The sequence below is a fragment of the Mus caroli genome, unplaced genomic scaffold, assembly GCF_978045245.1.
Source record: "Mus caroli unplaced genomic scaffold, Mus_caroli_1 scaffold_18, whole genome shotgun sequence".
Classification (NCBI taxonomy): Eukaryota; Metazoa; Chordata; class Mammalia; order Rodentia; family Muridae; genus Mus; species Mus caroli.
The window spans coordinates 79,371,634-79,385,386 of record NW_028227273.1 but is presented as its reverse complement, the minus strand read 5'-3'; the positions used below and the strand labels follow the sequence as shown (position 1 = coordinate 79,385,386).

Here is a 13,753-nt window from a genome sequence, read left to right as displayed (position 1 = left end):
TGTCCCGGTTCTCCCTTCTCCTAAAAAAAAGAAAAGAAAACGGAAAGGACTTTGTCCAAACCTTGACCTGCCTTTTTTCTTTTTCAGTGTTAGACTTTTGTGTCCCATGCTTTCCCTGATCTTGTTGCTCCTTGCACTGGAGTTGGCCAGTGTCCATGCTGTTCGTGGTAAGGGCGCTGAGGAACAACAGCAGTATCTGAGGTAAGGTGCATCTGCTAAGGAGACAAGACCGTGCTGATGGCATTATAAGGCATTTGACTCCTCTTGGCTCTTCCTTTGTGTAAGACATTTGGACTCCTCTTGGCTATTTCTTTGGTGATTTTTTTTTTTTTTAAATCTCCACAGGTTTTCCTTGATCCTTAGCTGGTCTTCTCTGTACAATTGGATACTAAGTTTGTGGATCACAAAATTGAACCTAGTTTACTAGTGAACCCTCTCAGCTTGCCAGGCTATAGTTCTGCGCCCAGGTGCAAGCTAAGTGAAGACTATGGAGATGGTCTTGCAGGAAGGTCTTGAAGTCAGAGCCATGAGGCAGATCCTACCACATGCAAGTGACCACAATTGTATATAGCTAAGTTTCAAACTTAAGAATTCTACTTTCCAGCTACATCCAGATCAAGGGAATCTGAAAGTAGGATAATCTTTTAACCCTACATGCAGAGATCCCAGTGTTCATGACACCCCTTAGACAGGCTGTACAAATGGTATGCTGTGCTCAGTCGACTATAGCACTGTGATGCAGCCTTCATCTATGTCCACAAGTTTTTCGTATATTAGCTGCCTTACATATTGTAGCATCTTATGGATTGAAATAGGGTGTGTATGAGAGGGGTGTGTGTGTGTGTGTATGTGTGTGTTTTAGACTAGCCCTGACTCACTGTGTAGACCAGGCTGGCCTTGAACTCACAGAAGTCAGCCTGCCTCTGCTTTTTAAGTGCTAGTATTAAAAGCAGTAGTTTTAGATTGATCTAGGGGAGGAGGCTGTGAGATGGGGAATTGTGAAAGTCAAAGGACAGCTCCACCCACTCCTTCCACCTTTCTACGAGCTCCAGGGATTGAACCCAGGTCACCAGGCTTGCTTGATGAGTGCTGCGCCTGTTGAACCATCTCACCTGCTCTGTACTGGTTAGTTTTCATTGTCAACTTGACGGACCTAGAGTCTCAAATTTCATTTGAGGAATTTTCTGAACAGGTTGGCCTGTGGGCATGTCTGTCAGAATTGTCTTGATTGTTAATTGATGTGAGAGAGCCTAGCCCATGTGGGTGGCACCATTCCCTGGTTTGACCATGGACTGTGTAAGAGGAGAGAGAAGGCTAGCTGAGTATCCAGCAAGCAGGTAGCATACCTGCATTTGTTTATCTCTACTGTTGACTTTGGATGGAGTATTACGAGCTATCTCAGTCTCCTACCACTGTGACTTCCATGCATTGATGGACTGTCATCTGGAATTCTAAGCCAAATAAGTCCTTTTCTTCCCCTATGTTGCTTTTTGTCAGGTTATTTTATCACAGCAACAGAAAGGAAAGTAGGGCACGGATGGACGAATAGAACCTTGGCAAGTGTGTGCAAGGCTTACATTGAGGTACTTAGCTTTAGCACCACTGGTGACTACATTGGGGTACCCAGCCTTAGCACCACTGGTGACTACATTGGGGTACTCAGCCTTAGCACCAGTGGCAACTACATTAGGGTACTCAACCTTAGCACCAGTGGTGCTTGCTTTGTAGCTTCTCTGTGTCTTGTGTGACAGTCACCCATGACACCTGGCTACATCCTAGTAGCAGCCTCCCAGAGTCCCTGAGGAGTAGACCTGTCTCAGAGGAAAGCCACTCCCCAGACAGAGGCTCCTCGGGCTCCGCTGTGCCATTCCTGTAGCATAGCTTCATGAAAAGTGTAAACAGGAAAGTCTCCAGTCCTCAGAAGACTGAGGATAAGCCTGGACGTGTAGAAACGAAGTATATCATAATCAGGTGGAACTTGCTGCCATCTTAGGGAATAACTTTAAGAAAACTAGTTTTAGCAGTGGCAAGTGTTTCATAGTAATGGTGGTTCTCTTCAGAGAACCACGTCAACACAAAGGGAAGAAAGGCAAGGGATGCAGCATCAGTAGCAGAGGGACTTGGGAGTGGGACTTCTCTCACCATGTGTCCAGCCTCTGTCAGTCTGAACCACATGGCCCTGCAGTCTTCCAACTGCGTTCTATCACCTAGAAACACCATGTCAAGATCTGAGTGGGAAAAGAATCTCATGTCTTCTAAGACCCAGCACAGCTTGGAGAGCACCGGTCCCAGTGTTACGTTCTTTCTCTACCAGTTTCTCTTATTTTCATTTTGCATGCATTTCTTCTTCTTGAATCCAAACACAGTTGAGTAACTTTTAGGGATATCTCCAAGAGAAGACAAGACATGTACGCTGCTACATTCTACAACAGAACAGACAAACTACCATTCCTCACTGTCTTTTTAACAGATTCTTAAAATTGGTCCTACAGTACACTGAGAACCTAGTGGCCTACACCAGCCGAGAGAAGAACAAGTGGAGTGAAGCCACCACTCTTACACACACAGTTTTGTTGAGGATTTGGACTTTCAGTGAGAAGAAACAAATGTTAATACATTTAGCCAAAAAAAACACAAATAAAGTTGACATAAGCTGACAAAGAAATCATGAATCAAGGTATTTTTGGTCGTGACACTGAGCTATAGAGGAGACCTTGGTGGTACTTGGTGGCAGCTGCATATCCTGTCTGTCCCATTGAATTTTACAACCCCAGCACACAGTCAACCTCTGGAAGAAGGTAAAAATACAAAGTTGCGGTTCATCACTTGGGATTTAATTGTTCCCTCAGATTTAACACCTTATCTTTTAAAGGAACAATATCTACATGGCCGCATGTCTTCAGTAAGTCACATAAAGGATACATGGTCCACAGACATGCTCTGCATCACTTCAAGGACATCTGGTTCTCATGCATAATGACCTGTCCTTGTGTGTCACATCAGCAGCACAGGGTCCTGTATCCTGCATTGCATCATTTCAAGGGAGTGGAACCCACCGCTGAACCTGCTTTGTTAATTAAATTTTTAAAAATGTTTACCATGAACTCTATGTTGCCTTTCATTTTTCCTAAAAAACGATATCACTTATGTATAGTGAGTGGTACATGCCTGTAATCTTAGTGCCTGAGAGTCAGAGACAGGAGGATCAAAAGATTGTGACCAGCCTAGTATATGTAAGGAGACCACCTCCAGCCCCTCCACCTTAAAAAATAAGATAAAATAAAAGTTTGTGTGTGTTAAGAAATGCATACTACGGTAGTATGTTAGTGAGGCCAGGTGATAGACGTTTAGAGACTTGCTTTTTCCTGCATGACATTAGAAGAGAAAGTGATTGCATGATACAGGTACAAATTCAAGATTCTGAATAACTGTTGATTGAAAGTGCTACCTGTATGGCCAAGGCAACTGCCAAGTGTACTTGCAAACAAGGCTCACCCTGCCCTGAAGTACATGTAGTGCTGCTCATGGCTGGCTAGCTCTGCAAAAGAAATAGCAAACAGAAGACCCAAGAGAAGCACATACAGAGGTTCTAAAGGATAATGAAAAAAAGAAAAAACAAAAACAAATGACTTTTTCAACATGTAGTCCTAGGCACTGTCTCCCTGTTCCAGGAGGACAAGCCTGTTTAGGTGGACACCACTCTGGAACTCTCTAGGTTGTCCAGTAGAAAGTGGAAGAGATGAGCTGTAATTCTAGGTTGGGGTTCTGAGAGCAGAAAGAACCAGAGCTGGGGGCCATGCTATGGAGACTGATGGGAAATCTCAGGAAGGTGACATCCCACAAAGGCGTGCTGAGTCGAGCAGGCTTTGCCCTGTCTGAGGCCTGGTTCAATCCTGGATCAAGAGATTCCTCAACTCCTGTGAGTGGATCTCTGCCAGTGGCCTCTAGAAAATATCATTTCAGGAGTCAACCTAGAAAAGAAAACAGAAGCGCAGAGGTCAGCCGGAAGGTTGGCAATGCAGACCCAATGCTGGAGAAGTGAGCATGCGCAGAGGAAGATACTGGCTCCATATTTTACCAGGCTTGTGGGCGAGCTCCGTAACCTTGAGGGCTTGTCTTCATCTGTGCAGTGTTGAGGCTGACATCACCACTGCATACCTCATCTGACTGACAGGAAGGAAAAAAAAAAAAAAAGCAGTGCAGCAGATGTTTTGCTCTGTCCCTACAGTATCAACCAATGCTGGCTTTTTTTTCTTCTTTTCTTCCTCATGGATGATTTGGATTCTCTCTGTCACACTGGGCTGTGTGATGTGTGTGTTGCTATGTGCATATCTTCACTGTATGTGCCTAACATTCCAGCTGCTCACAGCCTTACATGAATTAACCATTGGGAAAACCATGGTCAGCCTCAAGTCCTCACCTGAAGTCCCAGCTGAGAGTAGCTTTCGGTTCTTTAACCTATGGATCTGAACCTGGCACAGGTAGCACTCTTGTCAACCAATCTGGAGTTTGCCAAAGCTATGTATTCCAACAGGATCGTCAGTGGAAGCTTGCAGCCTCACTGTGGGCTGTGCTGCTAATGGGGCCTCTTTCTAGCTTAGCTCCTTGGAACACATTGATGCTGGATTCCCTTATAGAACTTCCTAGGTCCGTCTCCTGATTGTGTTTTCTCTAGTCCAACACAGGGTGGCACTCTTCATTAAGTAATCTGGCAGCTGTGTGGGAAGATGTCTCCTGCGAACTCCTGTGACTCCAGGAAAAGGAATTCTTTCCTTTTTCATCTGGCCACAGAGAGGTAGATCCAAGGTGACAAGAGTGGGAAGTGACCACTGGCGCCTGGCCACTGGGGCTGTGGAGCATTGCGTTCACCTGAAGGCTCGGCCTTCTGTTCATTTAATTCTGTATTGATGAAAGGCATGAACAATCACAGTCTAAAAATCTTTTCCATCTTCATGAGGGAAGATTGGGGTTGTATTGTGTGAATTAATCTCTTGGGGGAAGACATCAGCGTGGCCAGTGGTGGTGACAGGAGAATGAGGGAGGTACCAAGGTCACCATTAACCAACCACCAATCACCATACTGCTGATGGGGGAGGGGAACCCTTTGTCTAAAGGGACTGGACTGAGCATTGCAGAGAAGGAGGGGCGCAGGCTTGCAGTGGAGACTGGCTTCTAACCACTCTCCCCAGCTGCAGGCTGAATTCACACCTTGACACCACAGCCAGTCTGCCAAAGCATGGCGCCTGCCTGTGTGGGATTGGCTTTTAGGGACTAACAAAGAAAATTCCTTACATCGGATAAAAGGGAGTATCTGTGGTTTGTTTTATAGCCCTACTAAAAAGATTTTAATGAAACTAAATCACTGTGGTACCACCAGAGTTTGGGCTTTAGAGGGCCTGGAACCAGTTTTTCTGTGGGCTGTGTCTGGATTGTAGAGTGTCCATGTGAATTGACTGGGACCAATTAAGATAAGTCTTTGATTGCATCAGAAGTTCTCCAAATGGATGGATACAGGATGTCCCCTTGACACATCATTAATTAATTGAAAATGAAATGCTCAGTTCAAAAAAGCTACCCATAAAGCGAAGTCCTGTGCCAGCCAATGGTTAGAGTTTATGGATCCTTATAAGCATAGACTTGCCATTATAAATATTAAATGCCACCTTTACAGAAAGCTTACATATTTTCAAAGCCTTTTGCTCAGGACTTTGAATACCCCCCAAGACAATGTTATTAATTCCATTTAGGAGGACGGTAGAAAACTTAGTGGAGAAAACCTGGAACTCAATCCCCTGTGAAGGAGGCAGGGACGGCTGGTCCTCAGCTGCTTAGTGGTCACTCTCACTGACAGTTCCTCTGAGTCCCAGAAATGAAATCTGTAATCTCAAACCTTTCCAGCAGCTTGGGCAGGGACACAGAAATAGCCCAGCAAAATGCAAGATCAGCAAGAAAGCACTACAGTCCACAGACTGAGAGTGGAGGGTTGTGATGCTACGGCCAGTCCGTAGGTTATGAGGTCCAGGAAATCCCACTCAGAGCAGAGGGTAGGGTCTGCAGGTGATGCAGGGATAGTGGGCACAGGGGCCTCCAATCTCTCTGTTTCACTCTTAATTAACAAGCTAAGGACCTCCCTCATGTCTCAGCATGTAAAATTCTCTTAGTATCGAATTTATTTAGATATAAGCCCTTTCCTACCAGCTGTGGCCCCTCCCTTCCCACGTAAGACATTATTTTCCAGGGTCCCATGCTAACCCATCCTCAGGAGCCGCTATGTTAGTTGTCAGTCTCGGTGGAGTCAGAACCCTGACTATCCATCTGGACCTGGGCAGTCGACACTTTTGGCTCTGTTTTTGTTGTTTGCTTGCTTGCTTATTTTTCCTATATTGCCTTAAATGGTAGAAAAGCTAATAGTTTTGTTTTCTTCTTTAGTTGGACCCATCTTGTCCATGTTCTGGATGAGGTTTGGACCTAAGTTAGTGGCTGAGGGGTCTGCTGAATCAATGGAAACATTGTATTGTGTTTATATATTGATCTTCAGCTGCCGTGAGCTGTGTCAGTCAGTGGTGGGAACAGGAGGTGTGAAGCCACACCTTAGGGGTCCTCCACGAGGTGTGATACTCACAGGCTGACAAATGGTGGGAATATTGCTTCCCTTAAGTGCTGGTCATGTCCAGATGGTGCTAAATATCCGGTGCAACACCTCACATCCCTCCACCCCCTTTAAGCTCTGCTGTACTAAGTCCTGTGCCTGAAGTCCCCAGTGCTTTCAAGTCCTGTGCCTGAATCTCCTTGTGTTTTTCCAAGTGAAGTATCTCTAAGACCCAGGACCTGAGATTTCAAAACCATTCAGGAATCTGTTCTTATCATGCCTGCGATATTCTATGTGTCACCCTGAAACAGCCAGTCTACCCCAGTCCTGTGCCATCACACCCAACTTCATGAGTTTTTTTTTTTATTTTTGGCAAAGGACCCCTTTAAGAGCTGCCAGGAAGAACAGCGTTCATGGCTACCCACAGGCCCAGAGCCGTGCTCCAATGCCAGAACTGTGCAGGCCAGACTTGCTGAGTCTGCAGTTACGGCGTCTGTGCTTTTATCTCTTTTTCCACTGCTTCCGCTTCTCCGTTTTGGAACATACGGGATAATATGCTCTGGTCCCTTAAGGATGTACAGGAAGGAACCATTTCCATATCCACTTGACTCAAGTTACCACAGTCAGCTGCTGGCTGAGCAAACTGACCTCAGATGAGTCACAATCTAGCTCACACAAGGTCACAGTTCAGCCAAACTCTGAAAGTCCATTTGAGAGGTTGATGTCTGTGCTCAAGATGCCAGTGTAAGCAGGGGGCGTAGGGGGGTGATGCTTGGTTCCAGCAATTCCCAGGGCTTAACTCCATTCAGGAGACCACAGTGAGACCATGAGGCCCCAGCCGGGATGGGTGGCCAAGGGACAAGGCAAGAGCTGATAGGGATCAGGCAAGGTGCAGGGCTACTAAATGGGGCCCTGAAAGGCTGCTAGACTTCCAAAGCCAGGGTGCTTCAAGCCTAAAGGGGTGTGTGTATGAATCTGGCCTCTGAGTAAAGCGGTAGGATGATAAACTAAAAGTCACAGAGGCCACAGGAGGGACCCAGGCAAGTGCCATCATGACTGGAATGACAGGAGCAGAGTTACCTGTGAGCTACCACTGTGATCCACTCATGTCACTACCACCACCACCATCCCCCCATTGCATGTTACCCAGACGTGTTATCAAAATTGATCTCCCAGTCAACAGAGAAGTGAAGGACAGGGGGACAAGTAAGGGTATCAGGCTGTGGTCCAACAAGGTGTAACCTACACACTGGGGCTGTGTCAACATAAGGACACAGGTCACATCAAGGGACACTGTTAGATCACCAGTTCAGCACAGAAACCCAATCTTCCACTAGGCATTATTGCAAGTTTCCATAATCCAACGAGTTTGATTCCTCCACACTCATCTTTTCCTGTCTGGCTCCTTGCTGGTTCCAGGAAAACTGTGGGCAGGTTGCAAATGTCTGAGTTGAAACAGCTCTTCCAGGGGGAGGATGCAACAGAGACTGACAGCAGGGCAAAGATATCTGCTTTGCCATCCTGCAAAAAGCTGCAGATTCCACCTGCCCTGACTAGGCTGGCTTCCAGAGCAAGCAGGCTGATCTCAGCCACAGTATTTCCACATGCCTGACACCCTGCAAACCATGGAATGATGCCTGAGTACACCAAGCAAAAGCAGCATCCGGAAGCGCCTGACTTCCTGGTGTCCTGGGGACTGTTGGTAAGGAAGCCAGTTGAGGAGCCGCTGCAGGAAGCAGCTCAAATCAGGGATCCTAGCAATTGCTTAGGAAGTGGCTTTCATCATCATGAGTCGCAAAGTAGAGACAGTAAAGGAGGAAATGGAAAGTCGTTTGGTAGAGAAAATCACTCCATAGTGTTTGAAGGTCACTCCTGTAAATGCTATATGAAGTCGAGGTTGTTGTTCATAGCACCACAATAGTGGACCATAAAGTCAAAGGGAGTTGAGTTTGTCTTCCCGGAAAATAATATTTGTTAATGAGGCTGCAAGTTTGACAGAAAGTGTTCAAAGTTTAAAAGGTAATTTTATACTCCAAAATTTGAATATTAAGTCTATATTGTTAAATGAGATGTAATTTACATGGATCAGAAATCAAGAACACCAGAGCATGTAATATACAGTTTGCTTTCTATTCACACCCTCCTCAGAGTAAGGAATTATTTCTAATTGATTTCCAGGATCTTTATATAATAAGGATGAGAATCATGATGAAGTTTCCAAAGCATATACAATCCGTTTATTTACACTCATGTTCATCCTGTCTTACACAAATGGTAGCATAGTATATAAACTATACCACAGCACAGTGCTTTGATAAACAATATATATTGGAGAGTCTTCCACACAAAGAGCATCTCCAATTTTTTTTTCAGTAGCTGCATAAAATTTGGAAGTGTTGTGTTTGTTTTTGCTTTGTTTTGAGTCTCACTATGTAGCCCTGGCTAACCTAGAACTCTCTGTAGACCAGGTTGGTTTGAACTCACAGAGCTCCATCTGCCTCCATCATGATTAAAGGTATACACTGCCGTGCCCTGATGCTTCATAGAACTTTAACATTATACTATTTGCTTATTAATGAAAACCAACTTATCCCACATATTTTGTCACAAGCATGCCATGATGTCTTGACAGCCATCATCTAGAGGCTGGGTCAAAGATGCATAAAATTATAGCCTTCCAGTGTCTGAGATTCTTCTATCCCTAGCTTCATTTACTGAGTATTATAATATAAAGATGCTTTGCAATTCAGTTAGCCTCGTAGGGTTTCCTGTTACTAATGAGGAATAGTATTTATTTTCTCTTTCATTGGAAGGTCTACCTAAGGCCTTTAGTCATTTGCCTATTGAGTTCTCAATTTTCTTCTTTCATTCTGGCTTCTAGGCTCTCTATATATTAAGGGCATAGGTTGTAATGAGTGATAAAAATGTTTTACTTCTCCTCATTGCCTGTTTTGATTTCTTAATTTGATAATGGTCTATTTTCATGAGTAAGTTGATATTTTTGTGTAGTTGAAATTAAAAATTCTTTCTCTATGCTTGGATTTGACTTAGAAAACTTTTCACTTAGCTCTGAGTTTATAAAGAACAATTTCCCTGATCATGACTTTTATTGTCATTTATTTTTGTGGTTTTAACATTTAAATATTTCGTGCATTTAGATTTCTTTTGAAACATGCTATACGGTATTGTAGGGTGGTAGGTATAGTTGTAGCTCTTTTTCCTCTCCAAAAACTGGTCACAGCCTTCCTTCCTAAGCTTCCTGCATGGACCGTCACTGGTATCTGCTGCTTCACCTAATTTGGAAGTTCATCATACTTATTTTTATGAACAGCTGCATAGTTGCCAAATGCCACATTCTACATAGTAATTTTTCAATGATAATTTGAATTGTAACTTAATATCCTAATCTCCCACATCTTTTGGTGTTCATCTGTAGTTTTATGCTTTCTCTTACCTTTTGCCTTACTTTATATCTTTCTTTTATCTACTGCAACAAAGATTTAACTATTAAACCATTATAACTTACAAATTGACAGAGCTTCAGCCTCCCCTCTCTGGATTCTGTCTCAGGATTTTTCTGTCTCTTCCTGAAGTTTGGAACCAAATTCCCAGCAGTGAAAGCATGTGTAAAAACATAATGATCATAAGAACCCTCAACTAGTATAGTTTTTCAAGCGTATTAGTCTATAAAGTGTGCCAGGGAAAATGGCCTCTTACAATGCCCACTCCACTTGTCCAACGCTGTCATTGTTCTTGTGCTGACTTAAATACTCAGGTGTGAAAATTTTTGGGTGTCTGAATTTCATTTCATAAAAGCTTCACGTTCACATTAGATTTATTACTAGAAATGCCTTTTCGTTATGGCTGTGTGGGAAATTCCTTTACATCTTCAAAGCTGTTCATTCCTATATGTCCATTTCATATGCAGCTGTGGCAATCATTAGATTTTCTAAGTTGTGTGTTTTTGCTTGATTTTGTTTTTAGGGGTGGGATATTGCTGAGATAGATGTAATTGCTATCCTATAAATCCTATTTATTTTTTAATGCTGGATTTCATTACTATTTAAGATTCTATGAGTCTAATACTACTTTTTATATTTGGACCCATTAAAAGGTAGAATTACCTCTAGCCAGTTTTTGAAATAATTTTTTAAAGTTCTTGAATGTGATCTTGACATCTTTATCTATTCTCATTACTATGCATCATACAAAACCCAGTAAGAATATATTATTTCCTAAGGTACCTATAACCCTGTTGAGTTCATCTTTATTTCATTTGACAAAATATTGACCATAACTAATTACACGCTAATTAATTATTAATTATGATAAAGCTTACATTCTTGCCTGCGTTTGAAAAGAGAATGACTGGTCGCTTTAATGGTGAGAGTTCATTTGCATTATGCTCATGTTAAGTTTCTCCTTGAGCACAATAGTATGGCCCAGTGAAATTGAGAACAGTAAATAAATTGGCAGGTACATGGGTTGGTTAAAGATGTTCCATCAGATGGTGGTGCATCTTAGTGAGTAGAGCACACACTTTCTGAACAAGCAAACAGGAAATACACAGGAGGACTGGTGTACAGATACGTTCCTGTGAAGCAGACCCCTGATGCTGGTCACCATGGAAACCACAGAGCACAGGAGGAGTGGGCCAAGGTGATGCCTCCCTAAGTCATCCCTGTCCTGACATGGCACTGTGTTGTGCCTTCAGCTCATTTGCTTCTGTGGAGCCACATTGTGATTTATGATGTCTACCTTGAAGGCACGGAACAAAGCTTGTATCACTGAAGGGAATCATAGAGGTTTTCCTCCATGATATGACTAGGGAGTCATAGGCTGGAGAGGGGAAGGCTGTCAAGCTGAAGACTATCAAATGGATGGCACTCTGCTGTCCTGAATCAACTTCCATGAAACAAGTATTCAGGACCTGCTCTCCCTTCCAGCTGGTAGTCAGGGTGCACACAAGCTCAGCATCCATGTCCTCAGCCTGTTAGGTGTCAGAATGAGTGTGTTGGTACCAGCCCATGACTTTGTAAAGCTTCAACATTCTCACCTTTCATTGTTTTGTTTTTAGATTTATTTATTGTGTATACAGTGGCCTGCCTGTATGTATGCCTGCAGGCCTGAAGAGGGCACCAGATCTCATTTCAGATGATTGTGAGCCACCGTGTGGTCCTGGGAATTGATCTTAGGACCTCTGGAAAAGCAGCCAGTGCAGTGCTCTTAACCTCTGAACCATCCATCTCTCCAGCCCCAGTCTCATCTTTTAAAAACCACCACTAGCCGTGCGTGGTGGCGCATGCCTTTAATCCCAGCACTCAGGAGGCAGGGGAAGGCGGATTTCTGAGTTGGAGGCCAGCCTGGTCTACAAAGTGAGTTCCAGGACAGCCAGGGCTATACAGGGAAACCCTGTCTCAAAAAAACAACCCAAAACAAAACAAAACAACAACAACAACAAAAAACCCACCACTAGTACTCTAAATTCCCAAATGCAGCAGCATTGGGACTGAGCCTGCTTCCCAGCCATCCATGGCCTCCCTGTTTGTAATTCTGTGCACATCCAACTCTTGCTATCATTGTTTAGTTTTCATGGAAGGAATTCCTATCTACATGCATAAAGACACTCATCAGAATGAGCAGAAGAAATAGAGGACCAGGCATAGGAATCAGTGGTCAGGGCAATACATGGTCAGGACCCAGGGTGAAGCAGCCCAAGTGGAAGGCAACTGAAAAAAGAGGAGTACAGCAGACAAGAATTGCAGCTTTCTAAAGAAATGCATGCTTCTATTTCCAGCACTTGCGAAGCATGCAGGTCTCTGTGAATTTGAAGCCACCCTGGTCACTCCGCATAGTGAGTTCTAGACTTATCAGGCCTACATAATAAGATACTATCTCAAAGAAGAAGAGAAGGAGGAAGAGGAAAAAGAGGAGGAGGAGGAAGAGGAAAGGGGAAAAAGAAGAAGCAGCAGCTTAATAGAGCAATGTTTGCAGAGAAGAGGATCTGTTCATACTAGTAATGATCAAACGTTCTTTACTGCCTTCCTCCTGTGTGAAGCTTGCTATAGAAAACAGTGGGGAACGTGTGCTTTTCTGAGCCACACACAGCCTCATCCATCAGGATCTCTCATGATCCCATGGAGAAGCCTGAATGGAAGGCAGGGGTGGGTAACTCACCATGTCCTCTGCAAGGATGGTTCCTGCCATCGTTTTCCTTTAGTGGGCACTGAGAAGCACTGGATAAGCAGAACACGTTCACTAATCCAGACTATCCCCCACTTTGCAGTCTGGTAAAGAGACTCCTACTATGAAGCAAAATTCCTGCTCAAAACCTGTTTTGCCTTTACCCTGAGATTCTTCAAGGCAATCCACATTGGATCGCATGCATGCTGGGCCCGGGGTCCAGCTTATCAGATGCTGTCCCAGCAGGAAGGAGCTTTGGTTTGTTCTGAGACTGTAAAGGACATGGTTTCCATTAATTGTGCCCAGGAAACTGAATGTTTCCCTTAGTCATACTTGCCATCCGTCTGGAGAAAGCAGGGGGGAGGCAGTAATGCTTTTTTATAAAAGAACTGAGTGTGGAAACGTTTGTGGCAAATTGAAAGAATTTTCTTTATATATTTATGATGGTTAATATTGATTGTGAACTTTTCTCTAGGGGTGTAGAAGCACCTAGAGAAAACCCTCTGGATTAATCTGTCAGAGTTTCCAGATTGGAAGACCCACCCTAAATGGATGGTGCTATTTCAGGGGCTGTCCTTCCCCAACTGAATAAAAAAGAGAAAGCAAGCTGAATGAGTATCAGCATTCACCCTCTCTATTCCCAACTGGAGAGAAAGTGTGACCAGCTGCCTCCAGCTCCTGACGCCAGGATTTCCCCACCATAATGGACTGTACCCTCAAATTGTGAGCCAGAGTAAACCCTCACTTCCTTACGTTGCTTCTGTCAAAGCCATGAGAAAAATAACTGAATTGCATGCCCACAAATGCAACCACTGTGGCCTGACCTGACCTGAAGTCGCTATGAATCGAGAGAGACACTCTCTCCTGGTCTTATAGGTGCACCACCTCCAAGTTTCCTCTCCAGAAATGGGAACAAGCTTCCAAATTAGCAAACTGTGCCTGCAGTGCCTCCCCACCCCACACACCACCCAGATCTTTAGT

The 13,753-nt window shown here is 44.0% G+C and overlaps 1 protein-coding gene across 9 annotated transcripts in view; it reads left to right on the top strand.

The window, feature by feature from the left end:
• The window catches only part of Ermard (ER membrane associated RNA degradation), a 39,897-nt gene that overhangs the window by 19,076 nt on the left and 7,068 nt on the right, over positions 1–13,753 (top strand). For 5 of the 9 annotated variants that reach the window (XM_029471372.1, XM_029471371.1, XM_021186491.1 and 2 more), the window contains 2 exons: positions 88–201; positions 2,471–3,104. In XM_029471372.1, the coding sequence (XP_029327232.1) occupies positions 88–201; positions 2,471–2,657 (301 nt within the window). In that variant the 3' untranslated portion in view covers positions 2,658–3,104. Of the gene's footprint in view, positions 1–87; positions 202–2,470; positions 3,105–13,753 lie in introns of those variants that run through there. The other 4 variants (XR_015045818.1, XM_085832602.1, XM_021186492.1 and 1 more) reach the window with 3 other exon arrangements.